At 48.0% G+C, this 27,682-nt stretch overlaps 1 protein-coding gene across 2 annotated transcripts in view; it reads left to right on the forward strand.

The window, feature by feature from the left end:
* LOC135227211 (cytokine receptor-like factor 2) overlaps nucleotides 1-21,141 on the forward strand; it is a 61,706-nt gene extending 40,565 nt beyond the window's left edge. For both annotated transcript variants that reach the window (XM_064278844.1, XM_064278845.1), the window contains one exon: nucleotides 584-21,141. In XM_064278844.1, the coding sequence (XP_064134914.1) occupies nucleotides 584-850 (267 nt within the window). In that variant the 3' untranslated portion in view covers nucleotides 851-21,141. The remainder of the gene's footprint in view (nucleotides 1-583) is intronic.
* Nucleotides 21,142-27,682: the final 6,541 nt, after the last annotated feature.

Below are 27,682 nucleotides of genomic sequence, written 5' to 3' on the forward strand. Positions count from 1 at the left end.
TTTCAGAAGTAAATCACCAGTCCTTTCTTCCTAGTCTGTCTGAGTCTGAAAGGTCTGCTGAAACCTGCCCACCACGGGTGACCCTGCTGGTATTTGAAATACTGGTGGCCTAGCTTCCAGCCTCACAGCAACATGAAAGCCACCACAGTGTGACAGACTGACAGAGGGGTGGTGGTATTAGCATTAGGGTAGATTTAATCAAAAAGTCCCTGAGTGGCACAAATGGCTAAGTGTTCAGCTACAACTGAAAGTTTGGCGGTTCAAAAACACCTAGAGGTGCCTTGCAAGAAAGGCCTGGTGATCTGTGGGACACCGTTCTACTCTGACACACATGAGGGTCGCTGTGAGTCGGGATCAACTTCACGGCAACTGGTTTACCTTTAATCACTCACTGAGTCTATGCTAGGAAAATGGAGATTTAGAACTTTTTTTTTTTTAATTAGAACAGAAGAATATATCAAAATTTTGCGTGCACTAAAAAAAAAAAGTGCTAGGGGTTCGTGTTTGGGGCATGCATTGCGGTAAGACACACTGCTGTTTGGTGTGTTCACGGGATTTAAGCCAGAATGTTCCATCCCTGCAGGAGTGGATCAAGTTCACTGAGAACGTGGCCCCTGTGAATAAAGTGGAGAATGAAGAGGAGGACTGTGCCCTGGAGGAGGTGCCCGTGGTCCAGCTGGTCAAGGCCAAGGTGGAGGCACCCATGACAGGCCCATTGTGCCCACAGATGCAGATGGGAGAGGCCCTGGGTCCTGGCCTGCATCCTCTTCGGCCCCCCCAACACAGTGATGTGGTCACCCTGGGTGGCTTTTCATTTGTGGTAGATGACGATGCATACTTGATGCTATGAGAGAGTGCCCCCTCCAGAGCCAAAAACAGGGTCAACGTTGGTGGTAAAGGACCAAAGGAGATGCCCCAGCGGTCAGCACCATCCAGGACCCATGATGCTGCTGTCTGGGGCACTGAAGACCCCCACTGCCAGACCAAAGGGCTCCCTGGGTCCAGTTTTATTCCCAGGACATTTCCATTCCAGGGCTTGACGGTGGGGCCATTGTAGGTGGAACACCTCATTGGTTTGGGGGTTCCTTGCTCTCAGATTGCACCTCCTCCTGTCTGGTGCTGTCCACAAAAATCTTGAAGAAGGACAGCCAGGGTGCATGGAGACCACCTTCTTGTGTGCACACAAACGACACAAAAAAAACCCAGGGCTGTCGAGGTGCACACAGGGACCATCATTTCTGTCACAAAGTGCATCGATGGGTAGTTTCTTGGACTTTTTGTTCCATGGGATAAATAGACAGATGATAGATGGATGGATGGTGGATGGGTGGATGGATGGTGCATGGGTGGATGGATGGTGGATGGATGGATGGATGGTGGGTGGGTGGATGGATGGAGGGATGAATGGAGGGATGGAGGGATGGGTGGATGGGGGTGGAGGGATGGCGGGATGGGTGGATGGATGGAGGGTTGGAGGGATGAATGGAGGGATGGAGGGATGGGTAGGTGGAGGGATGGAGGGATGGGTGGATGGATGGAGGGATGAATGGAGGGATGGAGGGATGGGTGGATGGGGTGGAGGGATGGAGGGATGGGTGGATGGATGGAGGGATGAATGGAGGAATGGAGGGATGGAGGGATGGATGGAGGGATGAATGGAGGGATGGAGGGATGGGTGGATGGGGTGGAGGGATGGAGGGATGGGTGGATGGGTGGAGGGATGAATGGAGGAATGGAGGGATGGGTGGATGGATGGAGGGATGAATGGAGGGATGGAGGGATGGGTGGATGGGGGTGGAGGGATGGAGGGATGGGTGGATGGGTGGAGGGATGAATGGAGGAATGGAGGGATGGAGGGATGGATGGATGGAGGGAGGGATGGAGGGATAGATGGATGGATGGATGAATGCTGGGTGGGTGGATGGATGGATGGGGTGGATGGATGGATGGTAGGTGGATGGAGGGATGGGTGGATGGATGGATTAGTTAGGTGGGTGAATGGGTGGATGGTTGGATGGGTGAGATAGACAGATAGATGCTGTTGACTCTGACTCATGGTGACCCCATGTACAATAGAACAAAATGTTGCCCAGCCCTGGGTCATCCTCACAACTGACAACATGTTTGAGTCCATCATTGTGGCTATTGTGCCAACCCATCTCACCAAGGTCTCCTTTGCTCTTGCTGGCCCTCGACTTCACCAAGCATTGTGTCCTCCTCCAGAGATGGAGCCCTCCTGATGACCTGTCAAAGCAAGACTCAGACAATGTTCTGTCATGCTCCTTAGGGTTTTCACTGGCTGGTGTTCAGACATAAATCATCAGGACTTTCTTCCCCGTCTTCTTAGTCCGGAAGCTCACCTGAAATCTGTCCACCATGTGACCGGTTGGTATTTTGAAATGCTGGTGGCATAACTTCTAGTATTACTGCAACATGCAAGCCACCACATTAGGACAGACTACCAGACAGACAGACAGGGTGGGGGGTGGCTTTCTATGGGATGATCTCCAGAACATGAAGTGTGGCTCTTTTGGATAATAAAAAGAAGCCTGTTTTTAAAATACCAACCCCAAGAAGCAGGTCTTCTGAAGAAGAAAGGTCCCCTTTGTAGCCACGTGAACATTTTCTTCAGGAGACCCAACCTCTGCTCCTGGGTCTTCACGCATGACATGATTCTGTGTCTAAGAGACAGTTGAGTTTGAAAACCGTCATTTCAGTCACATGAAGCCTCCTGTCCCTTGAGTTTGTGTTGGCTTTTCACGCCATTGGAATAAAGGGAATAAGAAAAGCGTTGGCACGAGAACTACGTGAGATCAAGTTGGTTTCTGATGTGCTTGTAGATAGTGGGGACGAACGTGCTTCTAGTGCTTTCTCCCTCCTTCAGGCTCGAAGCCCTCAGTGTTGCTGGGTGACTGACATTTAGATCTTCAGGTGGGAACTGGGTCGAAGTTGTTTTTCTGTGGGGTCCAGAAAAGGCTTTGCAATCACACCTGGGGTGTATGAGTGTGTGGCGTGTGCATGCGTGTGTGTGTGTGGGTGTCTATATGTGGCTTGTGTGGCGTATGTGTGTGTGTATGTGTGTATGGGTAGGGGCGGCCGCCCCACAGTTCCTCTGATCCATGCCCTGCTCTGGGTGTCCCGACAGCCATGTGTGAGCGGCCCCCTCACAGCCCAGGCCCTGCAGCTCCACCACCCAGTTCTCTCCACCTGCCTGGACCCCCTGGGCTGTGCCGTGGTGGAGGGTGATTTTAGGGGAGAGCAGATTGGTCGGACCCGGGGCCCTTTGTGAGGCTGATTGGGTACTTCCTTTTCAGAACAGTGTGTTTTGCTTGGATGCATTTTATCCCATAGTGAGGAATAATGAAGAAAAAGAATGCCTGTTACCCATTGGTACAGATGCAATTTAAATGTGAACAGAACAGTTTCCACGGGCAGGCTCCAGCCACCTCAGGTACTGTCCACAGCTGCATGTCCCCAGTAGGCTCAGAATGCTGACCTTCCAATGAAGGGCCTGGAGCACACAAGGACCCTTGTACGTAGGGTGTATAAGATGTAAGATTCCTCCATTTTTTGAGTCTTTGTCCACGGTCCCCGCTGCTTCCTATTCTCTCTGTTTATTTTTGTTGTTGTCGAAGGTATAGGCAGCAGAACACACACCAATTCGACAGTTTCTACTTGTACAATTCAGAGACATTGCTTACATTTCTCAAGTTGTGCAAACATTCTCACCCTCTTTTTCTGAGTTGTTCCTCCTCCATTAACATAAACTCACTGCCCCCTAAGCTTCCTGTATAACCTTTCCAGTTACTTTAGTCAATTTGATCCCATACAGGTAGTTCTTAAAAGAGCACAATGCTCAAGGCAGATATTCTTTACAAATTAAGCTAAATTATTGTTTGGTCACTCTGAGGAGTGAGGTGCACCTGACCCAAGCCATGGTGTTTTCAATTGTCTCATATGCATATGAAAGCTGGACAGTGAATAAGGAAGACTGAAGAAGAGTTGACCCCTTTGAATTGTGGTGTTGGAGAAGAATATTGAATATCCCATGGACTGCCAAAAGAACGAACAAATCTGTCTTGGAAGAAGTGCAGCCAGAATGCTCCTTGGAGGTAAGGATGGCGAGACTGCGTCTTACATAGTTTGGACATGTTGTCAGGAGGGATCAGTCCCTGGAGAAGGACATCATGTTTGGCAGAGTACAGGGTCAGCGGAAAAGAGGAAGACCCTCAACGAGGTGGATTGACACAGTGGGTGCAACAATGAGCTCAAGCATAACAATGACTGTGAGGATGGCTCAGGACCGGGCAGTGTTTCATTCTGTTTTGCACAGGGTCGCTATGAATCGGAACCGACTCAATGGCACCTAACAACAACAACAACAACAACATTATCTGGTTAAGGATCCCTGGTGGTGCACTGGTTAAAAGCTCGGCTGGTAGCTGAATCGTTGGTGGTTTGAACTCACCCAGGGGCTCCAAGTGACAAAGACCTGGCAGTCTGCTCCCATAAAGATTACAGGCTAGAAAACCCAATGGGACAGCTCTACCGTGCCCTAACAGGGTTGCCGTGAGTCAGAATTGACTGGACGATAATGCGTTTGTTTTTTTTTGGATGATTTTTTGGTTCTTTCCTATTATTTTGGAACCCTGCTCTTTAAGTGATACCTTTAGAGGTCCACTTTATAAGCCATTTGGAGAACATCCATCTTAAATATCTTGGTGACATGCTTATGCTGACTGTCCAATCCCACAAGCCCAGCCCTGGAGAGCTTTACAGTAAATACAACCAGGGTGCTACTTTAAAGGATTCCCTGGGCAGCACAAACAGTGAATACGGTCAGCTGCTAGCAGAAAGGTTGGAGGTTAGAGTCCACCAGAGGTGCCTCGGAAGAAAGGCCTGGCAATCTACTTCTGAAAAATCAGCTATTGAAAAGCCTGTGGAGCACAGTTCTACTCGGACACACACAGATAGGGGTGCCACGAGTCGGGGCCCACTCCGAGGTAAATGGTTATGTTTCATTTTGGGGTTCATTCCCTGTGTTGTACAGCCTGACGATATTTCACGAATGTGTAATGTCACCTGCCCACCATCACGGTATCAGACAGAACAGTTTCCCCACCCCAAAAATACCCTGTGCCCCAACTCTTTATTTGATATAATTTTGCTCACCATGCGGTAACTCTCGGAAGATGTAGTTTTCCTTCTCAGGGGTGTACCTGACTTCGGGGTTTGCGTGCGGCACGGAAACCAGCAGAAGGAAGCCGTGGGTGTTGCGGATAATGGTGGTTTGAGAGAGATGCTGTCTATCTCCCCTCTGTCTGGTCCACGTTCTCTACCAAAGAGGCACTTCACTTTCTGTTCATCTCCAGTCCTAATCATCCCTGGTAATCAATAACAGAAAAGGCTGTTTAAAGTTCAGAGGCAAAGAACTGGAAATCCCGAGTGAGATTCGGTGTGCCTGCCCCAGACCACAGTCTGAAAAGACAGGTGACAGGTTTATGTGTTCAGGTCAAAGCTGTAAGCGGGGAGGCTGCACCGACTGTCCCCACAGTCGAATGAACAGAGACAGACAGGCAGTGGCCAGGCCTTCGCAGAGAAAGACTGAACACTGTACAGCGCTGTGTGACCTCAGGTTTTCCTAACTGTCTCTGGTCCCCCTCTTTCCCTGGGACTTACAGGCCCTCACGAAGCTTGGTCTGTCCCGTCCCTGACAGCAATGGCATTTATGGCTGTCATTCATGGGTGTGCTCAGAGCGGTGAGAAATATGAGAAGCAGGACATGCACGTACCCAGCTGAGCTGGAACAAGGCGACGCTCTCCTTCTTGCTTCAGCTGGCCTACAACGGATAAGGGCCTTCTTCGTGGTTTGTTTAGTGCCACGCACATTTCTCATTTCTGTGCTTTTTATTGGTGATTTTGCTCTTTCAAAGGCCCCCAGGCATGGAGCTGAAGTGCTGCGTGGTTATCCTAAGCCAAGGATCAGTGTGACATGCCTTGCAGAGAAAAGACCTGTGTTAGATTAGCTTGGTTCCCCTAGGTCGATATTCTTCAGTCAACAACAGACATTGAAAGCTCATGATCTTGAGGGTTGTGTGTCAGCTTGGCTGGGCCACGATTCTCAGTGGTTTGGCAGCTATGATGTAGTCTGGCAGTCGTGTGATGATGTGATCACCCCCACCATGGGATCTGACATGACGCGATCACCTCCACGATGGGATCTGATATGATGTGATCACCTCCATGATGGGATCTGCTGTGAGTAACCAATCGGTTGAAGGGGAATTTCCTTTGGGATGTGGCCTGCATCAAATACAAGTGGACATTCCGGCAAGGCTCATGAGCTTTTCCTGGTTCTGGACCCTGCTGCTGCCTCCTCTTCACCTGACCTCTGCTTCTTGGGACTCGAGCTAGCAGCTTACCTGAGGTATTTCCTGACAGTCTCTGCAGCCTGTAAGCAGGAGCCCTGCCCTCTGACCTGCCAGTCCTGGGTTTCCCAGCCCCTGCGGCTATGTGAATCAGGAAAATCCTCCAGCCTGACCCACGGATTTTGGGACGTTCCAGCCTCTACACCCTCATGAGCCATTTCCTTATACAAATCTCTCTATGTAGATATTTGTACAGTTTACTGGTTTTCCTTCTCTGGAGAACCCACCCTGAGACAGCGTTGTTAGTAGCTGTCGAGCAGACTCCAACTCGTGGTGACCCCGTGTGTGCTGAGTAGAGCTGCCCCATAGGGTTTTCCAGGTTGTGACCCTTCAGAAGCAAATCACCAGGCCTTCTTCCAAGGCACCTCTGAGTGAGCCTGAACTGCCAACCTTTAGTAGTTGGCACTTAACCGTTTGCAACACCAAGGGGCTCCACATAGTAAATAAAAACCAAAAACCAAACTCGTTGCCATCGAGTGGATTCTGACTCATAGTGAGCCTATAGGACAGAGTAGAACTGCCCCATAGGATTCCCAAGAAGTCGCTGGTGGATTTGAACTGCCAACCTTTTGGTTAGCAGCCAAGCTCTTAATCAGTGCACCGCCAGGGCGCCATATATTAAGTAAGGTTTCTTTAAAGAGAAACACACACAAAACGAGGTTACGTATGGATTGGATGGTGAAAATGTAGTGACCACAGGCTCACAGGAACCTAACCCTGTATTTCCGCCGCAGTGGTAATACCTTATTTGCCGTCAGTGTTCATGGCAACCTTACAGAACACAGCTACTGCAAATAATAATAACTGGCCCTCTTTCACTCTCTGATTTTAGTATCTAGTCTGCAGCAATTACTCAGCCTTTCATGGTCTTTCTTCACCTTGATTTAAAAACATTTTGTAGCTGTTGTCGTTATTGAAAATATACACAGATAACCTTTCACCAATTCAACAGTTTCTGCACCTACAATTCAGTGACGTGGATGACATTCTTGGAGTTGGGCGACCATTCTCACCCTCCTTTTCTGAGTTGTTCCTCCCCCACTCACATCTACTCACTGCCCCCTAAGCTTCCTATCTAAACTTTAGGGTTGCTGTTCTCAGTTCGATCCCATATACGTAGTTCTTTAAAAGAGCACGATGCTCAGGGCAGAGACATTCTTTACTGATAAACGAACTTACTGTTTGACTTAAAGAAGACCCTTATTATTATTTTAACCTTGATTTTTGGAAGAGCCGTTGAAAGTTATCGTCGAGTCAGCTCCGACCCGAGCAGAACAGAACAAAACGTTGCCTAGTCCTGAGCCATCTTCACGATTGTTGGTAGCTCGACTCCGCTATTTCAGCCATTGTGTATTTTCAGTGTCTTTCATCCTATGGGGCTCATCTTCCGGCACTATATTTCAGACAATATTTTGTTTTGAAGACTTCAGGCCATTATTTTGTACAAAGTCCCTTGACTTGGGAAGTTACCATCTTGCCCTTTGTAATTAATGAACTATTTGGGAAGAAATACTTCAGGACTAATGGTTAGCAAATAGTTAGCAAGCTTGACTGGATGTAGGTTCGAGTCCACCCAGAAGAACCTCAAAAGAAAGGCCTGGCAATCTCCTTGAGGAAAATCAGGCATCGAAAACATAGCTTTCGTTATCCTCGAGAAATTTACTCATTAACTTAAGCCCAGAATCTCTAGAAAGTCCTTTCAGGGTATATATGTTATGCTGGAATTACAGTTTCTCAGCATTTATGTGTGCTCAGAATTGAGCCATAAAAACTTAGCTCAGCAATCCATCCAGACAAACTAGTCCTCACTTTAATGAAAAGTTAACCTTTGGGTTTGAAAGCACTTCCTGTCTGTCTCCTATCACACACAAGACGAGGGCTATCCAGGTCATCGTGGGTGTGCTTAAATTACATGCAAAAAACTATTAGGTTTTTTAACAGAAAAAAAATTTCCCAGACATAAGCCAGCCGCAGTGAGGTGCCGCTGGCTACTCAGGGAGAACGCATCGTAAAAATGTCTATGTTTTCTTAGCATTGCTGCTTACTACATTTTCACATTTTTTTTCAATTAAAAAACTTCTCATTAGATGAATATTTAGAGGCTAAATTTGTACGTCTGTATGTCTGCCAAGAAAACCCCGTGGATTTAGGAAATGTTGAGCTTCGTGGGCCAAGAGGCTCTAAGTCTTAAGTCCAAGTCTTTTTTTTTTTTTTTAAGTTTACATTTTTTAAAAATTGTGCTTTAGGTGAAATTTTACAGGGCAAATTATTTTCTCAATCAAAAATTTATACACAAAATTTTTTGTGACATTGTTGCAATCCCTGCAATGTGCCAACTCTTTCCCCTTCTGTGCCCCAATTCCCTGTTGCCATCTGGCCATTTTTCCTGTCCCTTCCTGCCTTCTCCTCTTTGCTTTTGGGCAGGTGTTGCCCTTTTGGTCTTATAAACATGATTGAATTAAGAACCATGTTCCTCAGGTGGGTTGTTGTTTGTTTTATGGGCCTGTCTAATCTTTGGCTGATGGGAACCCTGGTGGTATATTGCTTAAGAACTGTGGTTGCTAACCAAAAGGTCAGCAGTTCAAATCCACCAGGCGCTCTTTGGAAACTCTATGGGCAGTTCTACTGTGTCCTATAGGGTTGCTATGAGTCGGAATTGACCCGATGGCAATGGGTTTGATTTGGTCTGGGTAATCTTTGGCTGAAGGGTGAACTTTGGGAGTGGCTTCAGTTCTGAGTTAGAAGGATGTCTGGGAGCCATAGTCTCAGGGATTCTTCCAGTCTCTGTCAGACCAGTATGTCTGGTCTTTTTTGTGAATTTGACTTTTGTTCTACATTTTTCTCCCACTCTGTCTGAGACCCTGTGTTGTGATCCCTGACAGAGCAGTCGGTGGTGGTAGGCAGGCACCACCTAGTTCTGGGCTCAGACAGGTGAAGGCTGTGGTAGTTGTGGTCCAGTAGTCCTTTGGATTAATCTTCCCCTTTTGTCTTTGGTTTTCTTCATTCTCCTTTGGCCCAGACGGGGTGAGGCCAGTAGATGTATATTAGATGGCCACTCGCAAGCTTTCAAGACCCCAGATGCTACTCACCACGGTCAGCTGTCGGACATTCTCTTCATGAAGGATGTTATGACAATTCACCTAGATGACCTCTGGGACCGTGGTCCCCAGCCCTCGGCCCCAGTTGCTCAGTCCTTCGGGGTGTTTGGATGTGTGTAGAAAGCTTCTATGATGGTGCCTTGGTCAAGCTGTGCTGACCGACTTGCTTTGTACAAAGTTCTGAGGTGTAAAATCCTCAGACACAGGCGTGTACTCACGCATACACAGACTTGTCACGCACGCATGTTCACACACGCTCGTGCACAGGCACACACTCACACTCACTCAGCTACAACTCACACACACACCCTTCCACACTCATAGACCCACACTCACACACACCCATACCCACCCACTACTCACACTCACACGCTCACTCACTCAACCACTAGCAGACAACTACACACTTATGCACACCCTTGCACCCACACACTAACACACTCACACACTTCTCACACACACTCACATATTGATAACACATACACACTCATGCACACTCATAGATGAGTACACCCACACGCTCACTCACCTCCTAATCGCACACTCACTAACAGCCACACACTCACACACGTACTCACACATTCACATTCTAACATTCCCAGCACTGGGCATGCCCTTTTGCAAACAACAGCTCAATTTTGTAACAACTGAGCCAACTATTTCCCAGTTAGTGCTTTGCTGAGCCCTGTTACAGGGTCCTGTTGGTCTGACCGGAGCTGAGGACACCAAGAACTCCTTAAGCAGGGAATTTTCCTCGGCTCTGTGCCCGGCTTCCGCATCTGGGTGGTCACCACCCTGAATGCAGAGAGTAAGGGATTCTGGAAGCTCATTTTAGCCGGAGAAGGTAAGGACTCTTTAATTTCCGCATCGCATAAATGTGCCTTCGTTTGTAGCTGAAACTTATAAACTTATCACAGGCAGATTGTGTTTTTCATACGACTTGGGTCCTTAGATTCCATATGGGGTCACTCACGTCTCCGGGATTCTGTGGGGGTCACGGAGCACTCTGGATTCGCTCACACATAAAATCCGAGCAGTGTCGACCGATTATTCACAGTGACGGGCTCCCGCTCTTCGTGTGTGATAGAATATTTTTTTAGAGAGTCATTCACCTTCTCTAGGAAGTTGCTCAAGGCTTGAATTCCCTAAAGCTGGGGAATCTCTGATCCCACCTTGGGTGTTGTTATTGGTTGCCTATGAATCTGCTGTGACTTGCGACAACTCCATGTACAACAGAACAAAGTATTGCCCGATTCTGCACTATTGTCACGCTCACTGGTATGTTGGAGCCCATTGTTGTGACCACTGTGTCAGTCTGTCTCATGGAGGGTTTACCTTACTGGTCTGGAAAAAAAAAAAAAGCAGATGAAATTATCTCTTCCAGGCTGCTGGGGGCTTTCTAACCCTGTGGACCCCTATAAACATCCTACCTGCCCACCACGGGCAGAACCGGGGCTCCCTGTCCAAGTCTCTGTAACATTCGAGCAGCTTCCCTGCACACCTGCCCACGTAAATGTGTGTTCCTCCATGAGGACCCTCCAGCTGGGTGCTGACTCCAAGGCTCCCCAAGCCCAGGACCTGCACAGAGTGGGCTGCCCCTGGGCAAACGAGGCGACGAATGGAAATGTGAAAATGAGCCTTGAATTTATTATCAGAGCAGTGGAATTATGGGCCTGATACTGTCATGGTGGACACATGGCGTTATTTTGTCAAAGCTCACAGGACTGGACAGCATAAAGCACGAGCCCTGATGTAAGCGATTGTTAGCTGCTGCTGAATCGGCTCCCGACTCATGGTGACCCCATGCACGATGGAACGACACACTGCCCGGTCCGGCACAATCCCCATGATCAGTTGTGATCCATTGGATTTCCACTGGCTGGTTTTCAGAAGTAGATCCCTGGGCTATTCTTGCCCTGTAAACTGTGAACTCTAGTTAACAACAATGTATCAATATTGGGCTTCAATTGTTAGAAATGGACCACATAATTGCAAGATGTTACTAATAGGAGAATTTCTGTGCTAGGGGAGAAGGGTATGTGGGTACTCTGTGTACTTTTTGCTCAATTTTCTGTAACCTTAAAAGTGCTCAGAAAAAGTAGAGGGGGGGATATTAATTAAAAAGGAGCCCTGGTGGCATAGTGGTTAAACAGCTCAGCTGCTAACTAAAAGGTCAGCAGTTCAAATTCACCAGCTCCTTGCAAACCCTATGGGGCAGTTCTACTCGGTCCTATAGGGTCTCTATGAGTCGGAATCGACTAGATGCCAACGCGTTTTATTAATTAAAAAAAAATGTGACTGGAGATTTTTTTTTATGGAGCCCTGGTGGCGCAGTGGTTAAGGGCTTGGAAGGCCAGCAGTTTGAAGCTACCAACCCCTCCTTGGGGACCTTATGGGGCAGTTCTACCCTGTCTGAAAGGGTTGCTATGAGTCTGAATTGACTCAAAAACAATGGGTTTGGAGATTTTTTATTCAAAGAGCCTATTCTGTTTGATACTGTAATGGCGGACACATGTGATTATGTATTTGTCAAAACCCGCAGGAAGGTGCAACGCGAAGAGTTAATCCAAGTGTAAACTATAGGAGTCCCTGAGTGGTACAAACAGTTAAGCACTCAGCTGCTAACTGTAAGGCTAGAGGTTTCAGTCCAGCCAGAAGTGCTTTGGAAGAAAGACCTGGCAATATATCCAAAAATCAGCCATTGAAAACCGTGAGGAGCACAGTTCTCCTCTGACAGGCATGAAGTGGACTCCAGGGGAACTAGGAACAGTGAGAACCATGGGCTTTGGTTACTAGTAATGTATCCATGTTGGCTGATCCCTGGTAACAAAAGTAACAGAGGAATATAAGATGCTACCAATGGGAGACACTGTATGGTGGGAGAAGGGTATATGGGAACACTGTATTCCCTGATTAATTTTACTGTCCACCTAAAACTGCTCTAAAAAATAAAGACTAAAGGGGAAGTTAACACAGCATGACCGAGGCAAAGGAAGACACTTAGAGGAACACACCCCACCACCCACAAGGGGAGAGAAAAAAGAAGCAACCACAGCACGTACTATGATATACAACCCTACAACAATAGTAAAAAAGAAAAAAAAAATACAAGCAGATACATAGGCAGATATGTATGGTGAATAGGGGGAGGGGGTGTGTTTTATTACACCCATATACATATTTAGGTTAACCACCCACTGCCGTCGAGTCAATTCCGACTCACAGCAACCCTATAGGACAGAGTAGAACTGCCCCATAGAGGTTCCAAGGAGCGTCTGGTGGATTTGAACTGCCAACCTTTTGGTTAGCAGCCATAGCTGGTTAGGCTGCAGGTATTTTCACACACATACTTGTATGTACAGCATGTATGTTCATATATACAACAGAACACAAAGGGCACCATCGTAGGAGCTTTCTAGACACATCCAAACACCTTGAGGGACCAAGTTACTGGGGGTGACGCATGCGTACCATTGTTTCGGGGGACATCTGGGTCAATTGGCATAGCATAGTTCATAAGAAAAATGTGCTACATCCTACTTGTTGAGTAGCGTCTGGGGTCTTAAAAGTTTGTGAGTGGCCCTCGAAGATACAGCTGTTGGTCCCATTCCATCTGGAGCAAAGGAGAATGAAGAAAACCAAAGCCACAAGGAAAATATTAGGCCAAAGGACTAACGGACCACATGAACCTTAGCCTCCACTGACCTGAGCCCAGAACTAAAGGGTACCTGGCTACCACCACCAACCGCTCTAACAGGCATCACAACAGAGGGTCGCAGACAGACTGGGAGAAAAATGCAGGACAAAAATCAAATTCACAAAACAAAAGACCAGAGTTACTGCTCTGGCAGGGATTGGAGGAACCCCCGAGACGATGGCCCCCAGACACCCTGCCAACTCAGAACTGAAGACACTCCCAAAGGCCACCTTTCAGCCAAAGATTAGACAGGGCTATAAAACTAACAATCACACATGTGAGGAACGAGCTTCTTAGTTCAGTCAAGTATAGAGACCAAACGAGCAACTCCTGCCCTAAAGCCAAGAGGAGAAGGTAGGAAGCAGAGAGATGAACGAATGGACACAGGGAACCTAGGGTGGGAAGGAAAGGGGGAGAGTGCTGACACATTGCAGGAATTGTAACCAATGTCATAAAACAATTTGTGTATAAAATTTTGAATGAGAAACTAATTTGCACCATAAACTTTCACCAAAAGCACGTGCGCACACAAGCGCACACACACACACAAAATGTGGAGTTTTTTTTTTTTATGATATAATTATTATGCACTTTTTTTATTGTATTTTAGATGTAGGTTTACAGAACAAACTAGTTTCTCATTAAACACTTAGTACAACATGGTTCTATGACATTGGTTAACAACCACACGACATGTCAACACTCTCCCTTCTCAACCCTCGGTTCCCTATTACCAGCTTTCCTGTTCCCTCCTGCCTTCCAGTCCCTGCTCTCTAGGCTGGTGCGCCTCTTGTTTTCCTCCATGCACCTGTTCAATCTTTGGCTGAAGGGTGAACCTCAGGAATGACCTCACTACTGAGCTGAAAGGGTGTCTGGGGGGCCATACTCTCAGGGTTTCTCCAGTCTCTGTCAGGCCAGTAAGTCTGCTCTTTTTTTGTGAGTTAGAATTTTGTTCTATATTTTTCTCCAGCTCTGTTAGGGACCCTCTATTGTGATCCCTGTCAGAGCAGTCAGTCATGGTATCTGGGCACCATCGGGTTGTGCCGGACTCGGTCTGGTGGAGGCCGTGGTAGTTGTGGTCCATTAGTCCTTTGGACTCATCTTTCCCTTGTATCTTTAGTTTTCTTCTTTCTTCCTTGCTCCCAAAGGGGTGAGACCAGTAGAGTATCCTAGATGGCTGCTCACAGGCTTTTAAGACCCCAGACGCTACTCACCAAAGTAGAATATAGAACGTTTTCTTTATAATAAACTATGTTATGCCAGTTGAGCTAGATGTTCCCCGAGACCATGGACCTGTGGAGATTTTTAACGCAGCGAAACTTTAGGTTTAACACAGTAATGGTGGACGGAGGACATTATGTGTTTTTCAAAACCCAGAGGACTGTACAACAGAGAGAGAGAACACTTCTGCAAACTATGCGCTTTAACTGGTAACAATGTATCAGTGTTGGTTTTCCCATTGTAACAAATGTGTCACAGGGATGTAAGATGTAACAACAGGAAAAACTGCTCTGGGGAAAGGGAGGATGGGAACTCCGTACTTTCTGCTCAATTTTACTGTAAACCCAAAACTGCTCTAAAAAAATGAAATCTATTTAATACGTTAGTCCAGGCTGACCTGATAGCACCAGTGTAACCAAACAAGGGTTCTTGTCCTGTCCCGTTAGCTGATGGAAATAAGACGGACGCCTTTTGGTTAGCAGCTGAACACTTAACCATTGTGCTGCCCACTCTCCTTGGCAAGGATATTGGAGCACCTACAAAATAGGCAGTGTGGATGTGGACTGGGTTTGCGATGTCAGCGTGTGTTCTGGGTGGACGGGGGGCGGAGAAGTCCCAAGGACCCTAAGCCCTCCTGATCTCCCAGAGAAGGAAGCAGCCTGACTCCCCAGTCCCTCCAGCCGCAGACCCATGGTTTGACGAGTTTGTCTGCTTTCTGTCCGGATCCCCAGGCCGTAATTGTACGTTAGTGCTTGAATCCATCAAGTACTTAATTCTATCTGCATTTCTGCCTGCATTCCAAAGAAAAACAAAACCTCTTTTAAAGTGTTAAAAAGCAAAGACTAAGGTGCCGTTGACCCAAGCTGTGGCCTTCTCAATCGCCTCCTATACATGCAAAAGCTGGACTAGGGAAAAGAAGGCTGAAGAAGAATTGACACATTTGAATTAAGATGTTGGCGGAGAATATGTAAAACACCGTGCACTGCCAGTCTTAGAGGAAATACAACCAGAAAGCTCCTTAGAAGTGAGGATGGAGAGACTTTGGCTGGCTTTCTTTGGAAGCATCACCAGGAAAGAACAATCGCTGGAAAAGATACCATGTTTGGTAAAGTGGAGGGTTGGCGAAAACCAGGAAAACCCTCCGTGAGATGGATTGACTCGATAGCCGCAACAGTGGGGTCAAACACACCAAGGATCAAGAAGACAGTGCAGGACCCGGCGAGGTTTCATTCTGATGTATGTGGGGTTGCCGTGATTTGGAGCTGACTCAATTTCACCTAACACCAAAAAGGCTTGTAAAGCCAGCCTCTAATAGTAGGGAAAAAAAAAATCTTCTAATTAATTTCATAGGTGTAGAGTCCTCATTACTAAAAATAATGCAACTTATGCTGTTTGATGCCTCAAAAATCAAAAAATAAGCCGATTCACAAATCACACGGCACACCTCAGAACAGGCACGCTGTTTTTTTTTTTTTTTGCTGGTGTTTATAGGTGTGACTCCAGCCTTCCTCCACCCCCTCTTTAAAATAAGGCTTTCTAGCAGGAGAACAAATATCTCTGTGCCCCTGGACGGGGTGGTGGTGGGGGGAGGCCTCTTTTATGGCAGCAGAACCCGTAACTCTGGAGCCAGTCTCCCTAAGCCCGTCCTCAGCGCTGTCACACTGTTGCTGGGGGCCGTCTTGTCCATTCCAACTCAGAGCGACTCCATGTGACCGCGCAGAACGGCCCCATAGGGTTTCCTAGGCTGTCATTTTGCAGGAGCAGATTGCCAGGCCTTTCTCCTGTGGAGCCTCTGGGTGGGTTCAAACCATCGACCTCTCGGTTAGCAGCCAAGTGCTTAACCACTGTGCCACGAGGGCTCCTTAGGATAAGTAAAAACAAACAACAACAACAAAAACCGGTTGCCGTCTTGTTGATTTGGACTCATAACTGCCCTACAGGACAGAGTAGAACTGCCCCATGGAGTTTCCAAGGAGCGGCTGGTGGATTCGAACTGCTGACTTTTTGGTTAGCAGCCAAGTTTTTAACCGCTGTGCCTCCAGGTCTCCCAGAATAAATGTGCAATACCACAACAGTGGCTTGGCTAACAGCGTCACAGTGCATACCCTCTGGAGATATTTTCGATTTCTGTGTAGGGCAGAACTATCTAGTGTCCATGTTTTGAATTAAATTTGATAACATTTTGAAATAAAATCCTGCAGCACTAGCTGTGGGTGTTTTTGGAACCAGGCCTCATAGGCGTTGACCTCTAAAGAAGTAAACAGCTGTCTTGTGCCCTGTTGTGTCAACACAGTGTTGCTCTGGTTGGGTACCGTTGGGTGGATTCCAACTCCTAGAGACCCCATGTGGCAGAACTGCTCCCTAACGTTTCCCAGGCTGTAATCTTTAAGGAAGCAAGTTGCCAGGCCTTTCTTCTCAGGTGCCTCTGGGTGGGTTTGAACCGCTGACTTTTTGGTTAGCAGCTGAGTGCTTAATCATTGCACCACCAGCTCCTTTGCCTTGCACACAGCCTTCACATAAATTCCATAGTCCTTTAGACGTGCCCAGCTAAGGGGCATAACCAGCTGGAATCTGCTCCCCCTTCCAAAGAAACAGAAATGAAACCTCTTCAGGTTTCGCAGTGTAGGAGAGAAGAAATACAGCCTGTGAATGTCCCCCTGACAGATAAAATAGCGTTCTCACTTCTAAAGGAAAACAGGCCTTCCTAGGGGGAGGCCTGGGAGAAATTTAGCCATTCCTCCCGACCTGGGTGGACTGCACCACTTTCTAAACACGTGCGCACGGTGTTATGTTTTGTAATTAAATTAATTTACATACTAAACTTTTGATGTGTGTTTGGAGCTCCCGCCCCCTCGGGGTTGTTGGAGAAATGATACTTATTCAACGTGAGCTGTAAAGAGCCAGGCGTTTTCAGATTTCCAAAGTCTGGGAACACGGGAGGCATTTGGGCAGCCACCTGTCTGTCACTTAAAGGAGAGAAAAGGAGGAGGGGGCTGCGTCCGGCCCCAAACCACCCCCCAGCCTGGCTCCAGAACAAAAGAAATGTCGTGTCTCCTAGAGTTTACTGTTTTCATGTTTCTGTTAGCATCCATCACAGGCAGGACAAACAGCCCAAACAAAAATAAACCAAACCCACGGCCGTTAAGTAGATTCCGACTCATAGTGACCCTGTAGGACACAGCAGAACTGCCCCATAGGGTTTCCAACGATGCAATCTTTACGGGAGCAAATTGCCTTATCTTTCTCCAGCACAGCAGCTGGTGGGTCCGACCTTTCGGTTAGCAGTCAAGCGATTTAACCACTGCACCACTAGGGCCCCTGGAACGAACATACAGCAGCTTGTTATTCTTTTCATTCTGGGGAATCAAGCTATGTGCCGTGAGGAGAACTATATTTGTTCCCACCCCTATGCAGGCAGTCCCGGACCTTCCAAAACACCCACGCCAAGATGAAACCACAGGACAGATGTTTGAATGGTAGCTAATGAACAGGATACCTTGATAGTACAACCAACAAAACTAAAAATAGCAACAACAACAAAAAAACCTACTGATGTGGAGTCCCCCCCTCCCCGACCCCTGACTCACGGTGACCCTGTGTGTGTCAGAGCAGAACTGTGCTCCACTGGGCTTTCGATGGTTGATTTTCCAGGATTAGATTGCCAGGCCTTTGTTCTGAGGCACAGTTGGGTGAACTTGAACCTCTAAACTTTCGGTGAGCAGCCGAGCATGTTAGCCATTTGCACCACTCGGGGACTCCCACCAGGCAATCACAGATATTTCAAAATAACTTATATGAAGGTCAGGAATCCCAGAACAGACATTTGAATGATAGTTTAAAAATGGGGTGTGTTTTTGTATGCATTCAAGTTGATTCAGACTCGTGGCGACCCCACATGACAGAGTAGAACTGCCCCATAGGGTTTCTTAGGCTACAAACTTTACTGGAGCAGATCACCAGGTCTTCAGAAGAGTGGCTGGTGGGTTCGAACAACCACCCTTTTAAATAGCATCCGGGTGCTTAACCACTGTACCACCAGGGCTCTTGTGGATATATTGACAGACGGGTAGAATTAAGAGGACTCGTTGTTTCTTATCACATTGAAAGTGCAGACAAAAACTGAGACAATCACTGGGATAATCCCACATCCCCCTCCCGGTCATTGTCCATTTTTACCTGGAATCTTGTACGGAGCCACCTTGCTTTCTCTGCAGGTTGCTGGCTCTGGATTTATCACAGATATTAAGGAAGGCCTTGGTGGTACAATGGTGAAGTGCGTGGCTGCTAACCAAAAGGTTGTCTGTTGGAATGCACCCAGCAGCTCTGCGGAAGAGAGACCTGGCAATGGGTTCCTGTAAAGATGACAGCCTAGGAAACCCTAGGGGGCAGTTCCTACTCTGTCACATGGGCTTGCTACGGGTCGAAATCGACTCCATGGCACCTGAGAACAACAACGTTAAGCATAGAAGGTAGACCTAGAAAGACCTCTGTGCTTGGTTATTTACCTACAAACTTGATGGCTGTATCCGAGACGTGTTTGGAAAATTACGTTTTCTATTCTCAAACCTCCGTACTGCTGGCCTATAGGAGGGTTTCAGAAGGCTGCCCAGCGAGAAGCTTGAATCCCGAATCCTCGCTATCTCTGAGAGAGAAGCTCTCTGTTAAAGGTCTACAAAATATGGTTCATCAGCGGAGGTTTGCCGGAGGTGACAGCGTGGGGGGAACATGTGGAAAGACAGAAACTGCGAAGTACACTCACACACCCCTGTCCGTGAATTTGTTGTGTTGTGTTGGCTTGCATGTTGCTGTGATGCTGGAAGCTATGCCACCCGTATTTCAAACACCAGCGGGGTCACCCATGGTGGACAGGTTTCAGCGGAGCTTCCAGACTAAGACAGACTAGGAAGAAAGGCCTGGCAATCTACTTTCAAAAATCAGCCCGTGAAAACCGTACGGACCACAGCAGAACATCGTTTAATAAAGTGCCGAAATATGAGCGCCTAGGTTGGAAAACACTCCAAATACTCAGACGTCACAACAGTGGACTGGAGCAAAGTAACGATTGTGCAGACGGCCCAGGACCGGGCAGTGTTTCGTTCTGTTGTGCACGGGGTCGCCATGAGTCGGAGCCGACTGGATGGTGGTAACAACAACACAAAGTGCTTTGTCAACAAACGTTTACACAAGGTGAAAAAAATGGAGGGAATTTGTGAACATACAAGACCCCCAGGAGTTTCTCTTTATTTTTTTCTATAACAGTGGCCTGGAAAGTCCTAGAAGCATCTTCAGTTTTACTTTTTAACTTTTTGTCTTTCAGTTCAAGAGTCAGATAGAGATTTGAGGAGCCCTGGTGGCACATTATAGGGTCGCTATGAGTCCGAATCGACTCAACGGCAACGGGATTGGTTTACAGGTTTTGGTGGCACACCGATTAAGCACTCAGCTGCTAACCAAAAGGTCGGAGGTTCGAACCCAGGAGCCATTCCACGGCTTCTGTAAAGGTTCAGAGCTTTGGAAACCCTACGGGGCAGTTCTACTGGACTCCATGGCACAGAACACCTTCTGAGGCCGGTGACTTGGGTCATGCTCCCTGCAGGCCACTAGGTGGAAGTAGTCCCTCACAGTTTCTCAAAATCACCTCTCTGGGGAACCCACAGGAGAAAAGCCTTGGGGTGCCGTGAGCCCATTTGTCCCCGTGGACACACCTCACTCCTCAAATGCCACCACGTGGAATAAAGCCCACGGTGAGGAAGCACGCCAAATGAAATCATAACCCATCAACCAAACGGAGCTTCTATCCAAGAGTTTTCCTGGAATTTAGAGCCTGATGTAATTTACCCAAAATAGGAATTGATAGCAGTAAACAGCACAGAGCACCCGATAGGGGCAGAAAAGTCTACCGTATCAGCGGCCAGTTCAATATAACAGGGAAGACAGGATTTCTCACCGACTCCAAGGCAGCTTTAAATGAGCTCTAGAGCACTTTGAAAATGGGAGAATTATCTTGAAAATCAAATTTCAAATAAGTATGTAGCCAGATGAGTACCTTTATTATTATTTTTTGTCTAAATAAATAGTTTACTAAGGGTTGTATTGAAAAGGAGGGGGACTGCAAGGAGTACCTGAGGGCTGCAAACGGTGAATGTGCTCGGCTGCTAGCCAAAAGGCTGGAGGTTCAGGTCTGCCGAGAGGAGCCTCAGAAGAACGGCCTGGAGGTCTACTTCCAAAAAGTCAGCCACTGAAAACTCTACGGAGCACAGTTTTACTGTGACACAGGTGGGGGCGCCACGAGTCCGTGACAATTTGATGACAACTGATTTAGGAGTCCCTGGGCACTGCAAACAGTTTACAAGCTCAACTGCTAACTGAAAGGTTGGAGGTTTGAGCCTACCCGGAGGCGACACAGAAGAAAGGCCTGGCAACCAGTCTCAGAAAAATCAACCGTTGAAAACCCCGTGGAGCACAGTTCTACTCTGACACACATGGGGTCGCCATGAGTTGGAATCGACTTGATGGCAACTGGTCTGGGGTTTTGGCTTATTATACCCGTGAGAGAGAACCGGGACGGGCCAAACGCAATCTGATGAGCAGGGTCCTTTTGTGCCAAATGTGTGCTTCTGGGCTCTTGATATCCAAGCAAATAGGGCTCAGTGAGAACCTCCCAAGGAAGAGAAAAATTTGCAACCAGATTGTCATAAAAAATATTATTAATAAAATCATGTAAAATTAAACAGCACTGTCGTATTTAAATAATTCAAGCCCTCCTTTTTTTTTCTCTCTCTAAGAAATGAGCACAATTATGTACAGTTTAAGCAAACATTCATGAGTTTTAGATTTCATAGCCCAAGTGTTGCCCTGAGATTCAGGGTCTGGTGCAATTTACCCAGTACAGGTGAGACTCATTAAGGCGCCCCTCTGTAGGTGGGATTTATGATTATGTAATTTCTTAATACCTAAACTGTTTCCAGGGAAAATCCTGCAGATTTGCTCCTGGTGTTTTTGGGTCTTCTCGTTTGCGGCTTTGGTAAAAGTGGTGTGATTGCATTTTTAACGTCTTGGTGTTTTTCGCAAGTTTTCCTTGTCCAGCCTTTCTGTTTCAGAAAGCTTCCTGTTTATATGGTGTGTGAAGGAAAAGCATCAGAGCAAGCAAGCAGCGTTTGTGTCTGGGGGGTCTGGGGCAGAATCTGGGTGGGCGATCGGCCAGGCGATCTCCGTGGCGAAGCTCTGACTCTTTCCCTATAGATGCTGGAGCTGCAGAGTTCCTGGTGGTGTAAACAGTTAATGTCCTTGGCGGCTACATGCTAACTGAAAGGTGAGTGGTTGGAGTCCACACACAGGCACCTCGGAAGAAAGGTCTGGCCACCAACTTCTGAAAAATCATGCACTGAAAACCCTGTGGGGCCCAGTAAACCCTGTGGGGCACAGTTCTGCTATGACACACATGGGGGCGCCCTGAGTTCGAGTCCAGTGGATGCCAACTGGCCTCAGGGCTTCGTGAAAACTCAGAGACAGAATTAGCTAAATTCCTAAAATGCTGGCCAAATGTGCCAAGGTTTTTAATGTCAAGAATGCTAACTGGAATGAAACAAAAAACGAAAAATGCTATGGAGTTGACTCCGACTCATGGCGACCCGTGTGTCTCAGAGTAGAACTGTGCTCTACAGGGTTTTCAGTGGCTGATTTTTTGGAAGTAGATTGCCAGGCCTTTCTTCCAAGGCACCTCTGGGTGGACTCGAACCTCCAACCTTTCAGTTAGCAGCTGAGTGCCTTAACTGTTCACACCACACAGGGGCTCCTTGACTGAGACACTGCAGCCTGAATTCCTCAAAAGGCCAAATTCCCACAGGGAAAAGGTGGTTTATATTATTCTTAAGTAGTATTTTATTACATCCGAAGGGCAGCGTTTATTTGGAGTGGTTCATTTTATAGAGAAGAATATTGCAATAAAAGTCATGAAAAGTTAAAAAAAATCAAAAGAGTTTTTGCATGTAATTTTTTTTTTTTTCTTAATCCTAAAGGAATTTATTCAGGCAAAAAAATTTCTCTGGCCTCTTAGTGGCTGGTAGGTCATAAAAATGTTCCCAAAATGTAGTCATGAAAGATTCCAGAAGGGACTCAGCCCTTATAAGTAAGAGACATTCAGGATGAGACGAGACCTGTAAGGGAATTAAATAACCCACAATGAAGGATAAGGTTCACCCCCTAGTTTGTCACTTTGTGGGGCTGGGGTGGCTTGCGTGTTGCTATGAGGCTGGAAGCTAGGCCACCGGTATTTCAAAGACCAGTAGGGTCACCCACGGTGGACAGGTTTCAGGGGAGCTTCAAGACTAAGACAGACTAGGAAGAAGGGCCTGGCGATCTCCTTCTGAAAATCAGCTGACGAAAGCCCTGTGGATCACGACAGAACATTGTTCAATACGGTGCTGGAAGACGAGCTCCGTGGGTTGGGAGGTACTCAAAATGCAAAGGGACAGCAGCAACGGAGTCAAGCAGAGCAAGGATCCTGAAGATGGTGCAGGACCAGGCAGTGTTTCGTTGTTCCAGTCGGTGCTGCCAGGAGTCAGAGCTGACTCCATGGCAAAGAACAACAGTGTTAATGAGCTGGTCAGCTGCTTGTGCACCGGTGAGGGTGCCCCTGAAGGCTCGTAGCCTCCAGGCAGCGGGGACCCTCCAGCCCAGGCTCGATGTGATGCCCCAAGCCTGCACGTTCACCCTCAGAACAAACGCCCGCTCTCCATGAGGACCAAGCGTCCCCCTCCTCGGAGGAGGACCAGAAGCAGCACAATGTGGGCGGCCTCTCCCCTCCTCCTTCCTGCCCCCTTGCATCCACAGTGACCCCTTTATGGCCCCCACCCTCCCTGTGGTCTGCAGCCTCCCTGACAAGCTCTCACTGTTGCTGCCTGCACTCCCAGGCCCGGACGGAGCCAGGAGCGGCCTTTAACTCCAGCCAGGTTTCATAATTAACAGTGCGGCTCCCAGGTGAGAAGCCAGGGCCAGCGTTGGCTAAATAGTTGATTGTTTGGGGCAAAATAAATAAAGGAAGTATTCTAGGTTTCACCTTTTTTTTTTTTTTTACCTTAAAAAAAAAAAAAAAGAAGAAGTGAATTTGGAGACTATGTGAAAGGGAAACTTTCTTTCAGGATGTTGGGGTCAGGCCTCCCAGGCTGGGGGACCCAGCCCCAAGCGTCCTTCATGCAAATGTGGGCAGACGGTGGGCTTGCTGACCGGGGACCTTGCTCTGGGCATGCTGTTTGTGTGGGGGACAGAAGAATTGGTTCCTAAATGCGGATTGAGAGGCAGAGATGGGATCAGCATCATGGCAGTCAAAAGGCCAGCAGCCGCTTTAGAGTTTCCTGGTCCAGAGACCCTGTCTTGGAGTCAAAAGCAGGGAAAAGGGTCTTAAATGCTACAGGATAGTCTGGGCTACCGAACGTCCTCCACGGGAGTAAGTGGGGGTGGGAGGTGAACCAGGGAGACTCTGTGAGTTATGCTTGAGCCCGTCGTTGCAGCCACTGGGTCATTCCACCTTGTTGAGGGTCTTCCTCTTTTCCACTGACCCTGTACTCTACCAAACATCATGTCCTTCTCCAGGGACTGATCCCTCCTGACAACATGTCCAAAGTATGTAAGATGCAGTCTCTCCATCCTTGCTTCTAAGGAGCACTCTGGTTGTACTTCTTCTAAGACAGATCTGTTCATCCTTTTGGGAGTCCATGGTATATTCAATATTCTTCGCCAACACCACGATTCAAAGGCGTCAACTCTTCTTCGGTCTTCCTTATTCATTGTCCAGCTTTCACACGCATTTGAGGCAACTGAAAACACCATGGCTTGGGTCAGGCGCACCTTAGTCTTCAAGGTGACATCTTTGCTCTTCAACACATACGTACACATAAAAAACCTATTGCCATCGAGTCGATCCGGACTCATAGCGACCCTACAGGACAGAGTAGAACTGTCCCCATAGAGTTTCCAAGGAGCGCCTGGTGGATTCAAACTGCTGACTTTTAGTTAGCAGCCGTAGCTCTTAACCACTGTGCCATCAGGTTTCCATATGTATACATACGCATGTATCTTATCTATGTATATGGATACATTTATTTATAACTGTATCGACCTTATCTTTATCTGTCTATCTGTGTATCCATCTGTCTATCTCTATAACCAAAAAACCATTGTTGTCGAGTCAATTCCAACTCGTAGTGACCCTATAGGAAGTGGTAGAACTGCCACAAAAGGTTTGCAAGGAGCAGCTGGTGGATTTGAACTTCCGACCTCTTGGTTAGCAGCTGAGCTCTTATCCTCTGCGCCATATCTATCTTATCTATCTCTCTACGGCAGGAACGAAACACTGCCTGGTCCTGTGCCATCCCCATGACGAATTGTGAATCAGACTGTGTGACCCACAGGGTTTTCATTGCCTGATTTTCAGAAGCAGATTGCCAGGCCTTTCCTCCTACTCTCTCTCAGTCTGGAAGCTCCGCTGAAACCTGTCCAGCATCACAGCAACACACAAGCCTCTACAGACAGATGGGTGGTGGCTGCGGATGATGTACCTTGGCCGGGATTCGAACCCGGGTCTCCCACGTGGGAGGTGAGGGTTCTAGTACTGAGCCACCCCTGCCCCTGGCAGAGGCGTGCCTCAACCAGCATTGCTTGCTTTTGAGTCAGTCATGGAAGCTCATAAGCCATGTGCATGTTCCCTGTCAACGCATTGCTGTTATCCATAAATGCTGTTGCCTAGTTGATCACGAATGAGTGAGCTTTTCCTTCTAAATTTAACCCCCGTCAGCTGATAGAAGGGATTTAAGTGGTCGCCCGTTCCTCCCCCAAATGTCCTCCTGGACTCCCACATGCATTTGAGGCTAGGGTCATGTATTTTCTGCAGGGAGCTCCAGGAAGGATGGACACGTCTATTCACACCTGCGTCCCCAGGACCTAGTCATGCTTGGCCCATGGCAGGTGCTACAGGTCAGCTGTGGACGGACAGACCAGCGTTTGGACGCACGTTCAGCACGTGTTGACCCTGGGGGGTCAGATCCATGGCTCAGGTGCCCCCACTTCAGAGAGGTGTCAGGGCACAACACCAGGTACCTGCAGCACCAATGCAGCCATTGGTTCCGCTCTCACCTTCAGAGGTGGAGGGTCCCATGTCCCTGGCCACCCAGCCCCGCCCCTGTGAGGCCAGGATACAGGAGTCCAGCAAGGCTTCCTTCTAAGGAGCATTTATCTGAGAGCGGCGAGAGGCAAGTTATCGAAAAATTTTGGTGATGGCTTCATAGCGATGCCTGTGAGACCTGGAACTCGACAGGACCGCCTTGTTTTTCTGGGTCTCGCACGTTTTCCGCCTTCCACAGCCTGGTCACTTTTCTCTTGTTCATTTTAGTGGAATACATTTCGGTTTTCCTTCTCTGAGAGGTTTCTGCCTTACATGGGTTCCAGCTTTTGCCGGCCTAGGAGGCTAGAAGTCCAAATTCAGGGCGCCAGCTCCAGGGGAAGGCTTTCTCTCTCTGTCACCTCTGGGAAAAGGTCCTTGTCATCAATACTGCCCGGTCGAGGAGCTTCTCAGTGCAGGGATCACCGGTCCAAAGGGCTCCACGCTACTCTCCTGGCTCTTGTTTCTTGGTGGTATGAGGTTCCCCTGTCTCTCTGCTGGCTTCTACCTTTTATGTCTCAAAAGAGAATGACTCAAGATACAACCTGATCTTGTAGATTGAGTTCTGCCTCTTTAACATAACAGCCTCATTAACATCACAGAGGTAGGATTTACAAACAAATAGGGAAATCATATCAGATGACAAGATGGTGGACAATCACACAATACTGGGAATCATGGACTAGCCAAGAAGACAAATATTTTTGGGGAACACAATTCAATCCGAAACACCTACCAAACCTGTTGTCATAGAGTAGATTCCGACTCATAGTGACCCTATCGGAGAGACTAGAACTGCCACGTAGGGTTGCTAAGGAGTGGCTGGTGGATTTGAACTGCTCACCTTTTGGTTAGCAGCCATAGGAATTAACCACTATGCCACCAGGGCTGCTCACTGCCCCCTAGCTGGCCCTGCACAGGGTTGGCCCTCGTATGAAAGAAATTCCAGGACAGGCCAGTGTGGGAGACTTCTACTCACAAGTTATCAGCGGTCTTGTTAATCGCTTAGCCTTGATTCTCCATAAAACAAGGAACTAGCCAGAGGAGCAGAAATCCCTCAGCGAGACCCTCTGCTGGGCCCACGACCACCTGTGACATCCATCATCTCTGGCCACCCAAGTGAGCACCCTGAAGTTAACGAGGCAAAGTTCACAATGGCCCAACCGTAAGTTAACAGTTTTTAGCAAAATGCCAGTTAAGCTTTAAGCAGCTAACGGAAGGGTTGGCGGTTTGAACTCCCAGCAGCTCCGCAGAAGAAAGACCTGGCAATCCGCTCCTGTAAAGACCGCAGCCAAGAAAACCCTGTGGGGCAGTTCCGCTCTGTCACGTGGGGTCGCTATGAGTTGAAGTAGCCTCGACAGCACATGAGAACACCACCAGCCGGTGGTAGCTCGGTGGTAGAATTCTCACCTTCCATGCTGGAGACCTGGGTTCTATTCCCGGCCAATGAACCTCACACACAGGCCCCGCCTGTCAGCGGAGGCTTGCGATTTGCTAGGATCCTGAACAGGTTTCAGGGGAGCTTCCAGACTAAGACAGACTAGGAAGAAAGGCCTGGCAACCGACTTCTGAAAACCCTGTGGGTCACAACGGTCTGATCCCACTGTGCATGGAATTGCCGTGAGTTGGGGCCAACGTGAAGGCAGATAACAACATCAAGAATCTGCCTTGTCCTGGGGGTCAGGGTGCCTTTCAGGAACAGCCACCCCTTGGAGAGTTGGACTCAGCTGAGCTACCAGGGTGTTTATGCAGATCTATCTTCCACCAGGAAGGTGCAGAACCAGCCCTGGGAATCCCATGCCAGTGGGTCCCTCCCTTCCCCTGGTCTCCCAGGAAAGGAGAGAGCCTACTGCATAGTTAGGATATTTTCCTGTGGTCCCATCCCTGGCAGATGGAGGGCCAGGCTCGCTGGTCATCACGGGCTCTGTCAAATAATCCCAGCCCTGGTGTGTGTTGCATCCGGAGCCCTTGTCTGAACAAGTGTGAGTCTCTGCCTTCCATCTGTGTTATGGGCTGAGTTGTGTCCCCAAGAAAAGACAGTTTGAAGCTCTAACCCCTGGTAACCCCTGGGACCTGTGAACAT

Source organism: Loxodonta africana, chromosome Y (genome assembly GCF_030014295.1).
Source record: "Loxodonta africana isolate mLoxAfr1 chromosome Y, mLoxAfr1.hap2, whole genome shotgun sequence".
NCBI classification, from domain to species: Eukaryota; Metazoa; Chordata; class Mammalia; order Proboscidea; family Elephantidae; genus Loxodonta; species Loxodonta africana.